This window comes from Hemiscyllium ocellatum, chromosome 11 (genome assembly GCF_020745735.1).
Source record: "Hemiscyllium ocellatum isolate sHemOce1 chromosome 11, sHemOce1.pat.X.cur, whole genome shotgun sequence".
NCBI lineage: Eukaryota > Metazoa > Chordata > Chondrichthyes > Orectolobiformes > Hemiscylliidae > Hemiscyllium > Hemiscyllium ocellatum.
In genome coordinates, this window is record NC_083411.1 from 44,942,795 (window position 1) to 44,951,083 (window position 8,289).

Below are 8,289 nucleotides of genomic sequence, written 5' to 3' on the forward strand. Positions count from 1 at the left end.
TATTGGGATGCTACAACCAGGGCCTCATCTACTCTCTCAGCAGATGAGGCTACAGTATTTGCAATAACTGCATTAGTTTGAAGGAGAGAAATGACACTTTGGCTGGTTGACAGACCACATTTCTCCCTCAACCAAAACTACTCTAAAAATACTGATTATTATTTCTCATGTCCCAGGCCTCCACATGTGCAGTAAACAATGTCAGCTGGAGCAGGACCAGCTGTTGGTTTTAGAAATTAAGTAACAGTTGGATTAACTCCAGTTTATCCAGGTTAAGAGTTTTGTAGAAACCCTGTTTATCAGTGTAGTCATCCTGCAGCTGAAACATGTACAGGCAGACAGCCATAGAACCATAGCGTTGTACAGTATTGAAACAGGCCCTTCAGTCCAACTCGTCCATGCCGATCAATTTTACTAAACCAAACTAGTTCGATTTGCCTGCATTTGGCCCATATCTCCTCGCAACTTTTCCTATCCACATACCTATCCAAATGCCTTTTAAATGTTGTAACTGAACCTGCCTCCATCAATTTCTTCATCCACACAACACCCAGTTTGGTAAAGATGCCCCTTAGGTCGCTTTTAAATCTTTACCCTCACACCTTCAACTTAAGCCCGCTAGTTTTGGATTCCTCTCCCCTGGGAAAAAGAACTTGGCTATTTGTCTTATCTGTGCCCCTCATGATTTTATAAACCTCAGCCTCCTGCACTTCAGGGGGTAAAGGTCCCAGCCTACCTAGCCTCTCCCTATAACTCAAACAGTCTTGGCAACATCCTCGTAAATCATTACTGCACTCTTTCTACTTTAATCACATCCTTCCTATAGCAGGGCATCTGGAAATGTATGCAGTGTTTCCGATGTGTCTTCTTGAGCTATAACAGGACATGTGTTGCTGGAAAAGCGCAGCAGGTCAGGCAGCATCCAACGAGCAGGAGAATCAATGTTTCGGGCATGAGCCCTTCTTCAGGAATGATTCCTGAAGAAGGGCTCATGCCCGAAACGTCGATTCTCCTGCTCCTTGGATGCTGCCTGACCTGCTGAGCTTTTCCAGCAACACATCTTCAGCTCTGATCTCCAGCATCTGCAGTGCTCACTTTTTTCTATAACAGGACATCCCAACTCCTGTACTCAGTGCTCTGACCAATGAAGACAACCAGGCTAAATGGCTTGTTCACTACCCTGCCTATCTGTAATGACACTTTCAAAGAACTATGTTCCTGCATCCCTAGGTCTCTCTCTCTCTCTCTTAACAACACGCCTCCAGGGCCCTAGCATTAACTGTGGTGAATTGCTAATCCCATCAGATAGTCCAGAAGGACCAGGCTGGTGTAATAGTGCAGGAGTCCCCACAGTGCAGCTCACCCTTCGATCAGTATTCCATTCTGTATCGATGAGTGTAATGTGTCAACTGGGGACAGCAGCCACAACCAAGACTCCTTATCCATGACTGGGTTAACTGCATGGTTTGGGGGAGATTATGGAGTAAAGGAGGACTGTATAATGGGAATAAAGAATTCCAAGTTAGGACAACAGCGGAGCATTTGTGCAGCCTTATTTGTAATCCCTGGATAATGTGTTGCCAGTTTGGTGCTAGGATCAAGGAAGTGACTGAGCAGCTGCAGAGCACTTTGAGGGTGAAGAGTCAGATATTGTGGCCCATGTCAGTTCTAAGGATACAGGGAGTAAGCGGGATGGGGTTCAGTCAGCAGACTGCAAAGGATTATAAAGAAATGTGCATACAGAACCTTAAAGATGGCAATCTCTCTGGTTTAGATCCAGTAGTATGCTAGTGCATTCAGGAAGTAGGAGGACAGGCAGGTCAATACATGGCTGAAGAATTGATGCAGGAAAGAGGATTTTAAGTTCTTAAGACATTGGTATTATATGCAAAATGACTTCACCAGAACAGAGCTGGGAACCAAAGTTCTCCTGGGCTAGTTTTCTAGTGTTTTTGGAAAGTGTTTAAACTAAATTGGAAGATGGCTGAGAGACAAGGATGTAGCATGATGAAGGATTTGCTGAGACAAAGTACAAGAGTTAGATCTATTCAGGTGTTAGGTCGGGTGTGTCTAAGTTATTGGTACTGTGCATTCCTGAATATGGAGTGTGGGAAATAAGCTAGAAGAGCTGGAAATAAACATTAGAATGTGGTGTTGTAGCAACAACAAAGACCAAGCCTAAAAAATGGCAGGACTGATATTGTGGGCTTTATAAACAGAAACACAGAGTAAAAATCCAGAAGGCTAAGAAGGACCTTTGAAAAACCCTGGTTTGCTATCAGTTGGATTAGAGGAATTCATTTCCAGGTGCCACTCTTTAGGAAGGATGTGAGAACTTTTGAGGAAATCCTGAAAATAAATGATTTGAGGAATGAGGAACTCCAAATACCTGGAGAGGTTGGAGAAGTTGGGGTTATTCAGCAGAGAGAAGGGAAGGTTGGGAGTAGATTCAATAGAAGTCTTCAAATTCACCAGGGTCTATAGAGAGGAGCTGTGAGGAAGAATCAGAAGACAAGGAAATGAGGTGACTGACAGAGTAAGCAATTGTGACATGGGGGTCAAACCTTTTCATGCAGCAAATGGTTAGAATTTTGAAGGCACTGCCTGAGAGAGAAAGGGAGGCAAGTTCAATCAAATCTTTTAAAAGGGAATTGGTAAAAATCTGAAGCCAGCGATAGTACTTTGCAAGGAGAAGTAAGCTGCAGATAATTCTGTGTCCATTAGATTGGAAAGTCACTGATATAATACACCTAGCAAAGTTGGCAACATTACAATCCTTTCCATCATGAGGATAGTAAGGAAAGGGCAATGGACGTTGGGACTAGCTGAGTTGTTCTCATAGACAGCCAACATGGGCCTCTTACTGTTTTGTCACCATTCAATGATACTAATGAGCACACTGTTGTTTGTGGAGCCTTGTGAGAATGTAAGTTGGCCCCCACTATTTCCTTCAATACAAACTAAAATCATTATAATTTATCTTATTACAATGTTATTATAAATCCATTAAAGTCAACACTTTGTTGGCAGCTCCGAGATTATGTACAGCACTGTATGCGTGGAGTTACTTTTGATATGAACAACACAGATAACACTTATCCTGTCCATATTATAACCTCTGATCATTATTTACAGATGGAATGGGCACCCCATGTTTTCTTCAGAAAGGTTCCAATAAAGTATGGAAAGTTGGCAAACTTACTCCCCCTTCAGCTAAAAATCACACAACACCAGGTTATCGTCCAACAGGTTTAATCGGAAGCACTAGCTTTCGGAGCGCTGCTCCTTCGTCAGGTGGTTGTGGAGGACACAATTGTAAGACACAGAATTTATAGCAAAAGTTTACACTGATGTAACTGAAATTATACATTGAAAAATATCTTGATTGTTTGTTGAGTCTTTCATCTGTTAGAATACCATGATAGTTTCACTTCTTTCATATGTAAATCACAAAACCATTTTTTAGAAGTGACATTCTCAGGTTAACTGTAACAATTGATGTCAGCCAGATAACATGTTGAGGGTGTTAGCCCCCTGTGTTCCCTGTCTGTGTCATAATGTTTAGATTTAAACGCAGGTCCCCAGAATATTGCCTAAAATTAACAGTTCCACGATAATACCACTAGTTCACCACCTCCCCTTTTGCATTCCTTAACTACAGAACATATGTACAGAACAAAGCACATATTTTAAACATCCTAAATCTATTGTGTATCAAGTCAAATTACTCTGGTTATTATATTACATGGGCACAAAAAAAGTCAACAATTACAAGAAATCTGTATAAAAATTGTGAACATGTAAATTGTTTAAGTAGGGAACCCAGTGATAGGTTTCCACCAATTTCACCTTTACGCTTCTAACACAAATATTGGCACAGGAGTAGGCCTTTCAATATGATCATGATAATGAACAAATTATTCTCGTATACCTCCTTTGTCAACAACAGTTTGTGCTTATGTCACAGCTACACCACAATTAAACATTCCAAAGTATCACATGGGATAATTCGAAAACAAAATATAACACACAAAAGAATATCAGATCAGACGTCTAAGAACTTGGTCGAAGACAAATGTTTCAAGAAAAGTATGGAGGAAGCGATGCAAATTACTGAGAAAACAGAATCCAGCTGCTAAAACTGGAAATGTTTCATTGGCCAGATTGTGAGTAGAGTTCAAGATTTCTCCTGAGGGCCATGAGTCATGAGAAGATTAAAGAGAGCGCGAGGGTTGAGGCCTTGGATTAAAGTCCAGACTTTAAAACTGGCAAAAAAAATTATCATTCCATTTCTATTGAATCTGCTGAGTAATGAAATGGATATCCCTGCTGCCTTTAGTTATACGAGGGTAAAGTCTGTGTGGAGTGAGCTAATGACTTGGGACTAGCTTCCCACAGCCCCTCCCTTCAGTCTGAAAGTGACAAGTTTAAACTCGACTCTTAGGCATGGCAGGTAGCTCTCTGAGTGCTGGCGATGGGCTGGAGTCTAATTGGGGCAGAACGTGAGGCATTGCACGACCCATCTAGCAGGTTTCATGGAACAGAGTGATAAATAAGACAGATATCTGTTCAGGGCCAGACTAGGCAATCAATCAATCATCCTAACACTGGGACTGAGTCAGGCTGAAGAGGAAGATTGAGACATGTAGGACGGGCAAAATGCAACTGAGTGGACCTAGCGCTGTCCTGTTAAAGAGTGTTTTCATATGGATTTGTGGTTCGATATATCTTTGGAGCCTGGACTTGTTCGCTGACTACAAAACAGAAGACAAGGGAGAACAGGTCAGCTGCTCTCCATTACTGTTGTACAGCTAAAGAAAAAATGTTACCCAGCATGATATAAGAAAATGAAACAGGAATAGGAATGAGAGATTAAGGATTATCAGATCAGCCATGACCTCATTGAATGGCGGAACAAACTCGATGGGTTAAATAGCCGCCGATTGTCTGTACATCTTGCAAGTTGGCCATTTGACCCGCTTATTCAACAAGATCAAGGCTGACTCTTCACCTCAACTCCATCTTCCCTCAATTCCCTTCTCAACCAAATTCAATTGATCTCATTTGAATATATTCAATGCTTGGGCACCCACAGCTTTCTGGGGTAATAAATTCCAAAGATTCAGAGGTTTGAGTGAGGAAAAAAAGGTCTCCTCATCTCAGTCCTAAAGTGCTCTCAGTCCTTAAACCAAGACTTTGACCTGTAGTGAAGGTCTCTTGTCAGTGGAAACAGTCTCTCAGTATCTAGCCTATCTAAGAATTGTCTACTTTCCAATGACTCAATCAAAAAATCCATTTCCATAAGACTAGAAAACAGAGGAGTAGTAGTAGTAGACGTTCAGCCCACTGACTCTTCTGCTCCATTCAATGCGGTCATGAATGACCTGTTAAATCCTCAATTCCACTTTCCCACCTTTTCCCTAAAATCCCTTAATTCCCATACTGATTAAAAACCTGTCTACTTCAACCTTGAATATACTTAACAATCCAGACTGACAGCTCTTAGTGGTAAAGGTTCACTGTCTCTGTGAGAAGAAATACCTCATCTGTCTTGAATGGACAAACCCTTATTCTGAGATTGTGCCCTCTGATCTTAGCCTCTCCCAGGAAACAACACTTCCAAATCTATCCTAGCATTAAGAATCTTGCACACTTCAGTATGGTCTCCTGTCATTGTTCTAAACACTAATGAATCCAGGCCACATCTACTCAATCTCTCCTCATAGAAGGGTTATCGGGGCTGCACTAATGAGTTAATGCCCTTTAACACTCATTTTGTTAGTTCAAATGTTTCAAAATACATTCAGCAACGGACATTTCATTCCAGATTATCTCAATTTAAAGACAATGAGAATCTCGCCACAACCTTAACCTACAAAAATCATTGGAAATACAGAAGTACCTCAGAGAAAAGCTGAGGCTTAAGTCAGAGACTTAAGTCAGCAATGGGAAATGTTGCAATCGGAGATGAGGGATTTTAAATCAGGGCTCTTTGCTCAAGCAGATGGCACTATTTAAAAGACCTAACTGATATTTTTCATCAAATGGCATCATGGAAACTGTGTGCAAATTAGCTACCATATTTTCCATATTATGAACTGATGAATTAGGAGCAATAGACTGCTGCAACAAACATTACATTGGACAGACGGGCATGAAACTAGTCACCAGGATATAGAAACACCAACTAGCCACCAAAGGACATGACCAACTATCACTGGTATCCAAACACACAGACAAAGACAGACACCAGTTCGATTGGGACAATACATCCATCCTGAGACAGGCTAAACAAAGACATACACAGGAATTCCTAGAGGCATGGCATTTAAACCCGAACTCCATTAACAAACATATCAATCTGAACCCCATTTACTCTCAGAAACAGAACAGGGAATGATATGCCCACCACAACAGATATAAATAGCATGTGGGACAGAACACCAGCGCTTCACTGGAGGCTCACTGATGACGTTACCTGCATGGTGACGAAACGCCCAAGAACAAACCCACCAACTCAGTGAGCAAAGTCACAACCTGCAGTAGAATACCATCCAGCCCTTTAAGTCTGCTCGACCATTCAATAACATCATGGTTCTTGTTAGGTAAGGGAAGCAATCTCCAACCTTAAAAAAAACTAATGACTCCATATCACTGCCTGAGGCAGAGTTCCAAAGCCTCAAGACTTTCCAAGAGTCATAGAATCAAACGGTGTGGAAACAGACCCTTCGGCCCATCTCATCCATACAAACCAGGATTGTAACTGTACCTGCAACAACCACTTCCTCCAGCGGTTCATTCCACACACAAACCACCCTCTGTGAAAAAATTTACCCTCCTGCTCTTCCTAAATCTTTCCTTAGGCACATTAAACCATAACCACCTGATGAAGGAGCAGCACTCTGAAAGCTAGGGTTTCCAAATAAACCTGTTGGACTATAACCTGGTATTGTGTGATTTTTAACCTACATGCTGTCTAGTTTTGGATTCCCCACTCTGACTCTGGCTGTTTACTTTATCTATGCCCGTCATGATTTTATAAATCTCGAAAATGTCACCCCATAGCCTCCTACGCTCCATAGAAAAAAAAGTCCCAGCCTCCCCTTATGATTCAAACAGAATCGGTAACATCCTCGTACATTTTTGTTTTGCACCCTTTCCAATTGAGTAACATCCTTCCTATACCGGGCAACCAGTACTGTACGGAGACGCCTTTTCTCTGGGCTAAAAAGGCAGCTCCTAAGTTTAGAAGTGTCCCTTAGTTCTGAGGACACACAGAGAGGTGAGAACATTAAAATAGTGACTACACTACTACACTGGCCTCTGGAGTGCTCTGGAAGGCACTGTGATTACGGAGATGGAAGTCTTCCATCACGTTGCTAAGGGTCCGTACTTGCTGCTGGAGAGCGCCAGGCGCTATGCAAATGAAATAAGGGCTCGGCATCCTGCCGACCATCTGGAGATTCCCCCTGGGCCGAAGCTCAACATGTGGCTGTCTCCAACACAAAATAAAAATCTGGTGCAGGATGCCAGTAATGTTTTTCACTTTAAAACGTAAAACAAACAAGAAGAAAACCAAGGCTCAAGAGAAAGCTGAAGGAAGGGGTTTGCTGATAAAAGGGAAGCGGGAACAAGGGGCGGGAGAAGAGGGGCAGAGCGGCAACTTACCTGCCCAGGTACAGCGGAGACTGCCCTCAATGACTAAGGAGGCACTCAGCAGGCACTGAACCAACGTGAGACCCAACGTCCGCATCTCTGACCCTTACCCAGGACCCTGGGACTCTCCTCACGCCGGGTTCGGTGTACTGTTTCCCCCCCGACCCTCATCCAGGGCAGGGGACGGACAGATCCCACACTGTGGCCAGAGCACTCCGCTGTCAGCTCGCGCGGAGCTGTACAGAGCCGGAAGAATGCTTCCAAACTTTCATCACCGGGCAACGTCAGTGAGGCGTAGGACGTTTTAGGTCTCTATCTACACTTAAGATCTTCCACATTACTTCAGTCTCCTCCCCCAGAAGTTAAAACTCCACAAGGCAGCAGATTGAAGAAAAAAGAAACAAATCTGTCTTTGATTCGTGCATCAAATTGATATTCTCCCTATGTTATTAAATTGATATACTCCCTATGCTATTACATTGATTTTCTCTCTCTGCTATTACATTGATTTTCTCTCTCTGCTATTACATTAATATTCTCTCTATGCTATTACATCAATATTCTCCCTATGCTATTATATTGATATTCCTCCTATGCTATTACATTGATTTTCTGTCTCTGCTATTACATTGA

General features: G+C 42.4%; 1 protein-coding gene across 1 annotated transcript in view; it reads right to left on the minus strand.

The window, feature by feature from the left end:
* LOC132820436 (interleukin-13 receptor subunit alpha-1-like) overlaps window positions 1–7,921 on the minus strand; it is a 32,239-nt gene extending 24,318 nt beyond the window's left edge. Inside the window, exon 1 of the mRNA XM_060832571.1 lies at window positions 7,669–7,921. Within this exon, the coding sequence (XP_060688554.1) occupies window positions 7,669–7,753 (85 nt within the window). The 5' untranslated portion in view covers window positions 7,754–7,921. The remainder of the gene's footprint in view (window positions 1–7,668) is intronic.
* Between the last annotated feature and the right edge of the window lie 368 nt (window positions 7,922–8,289).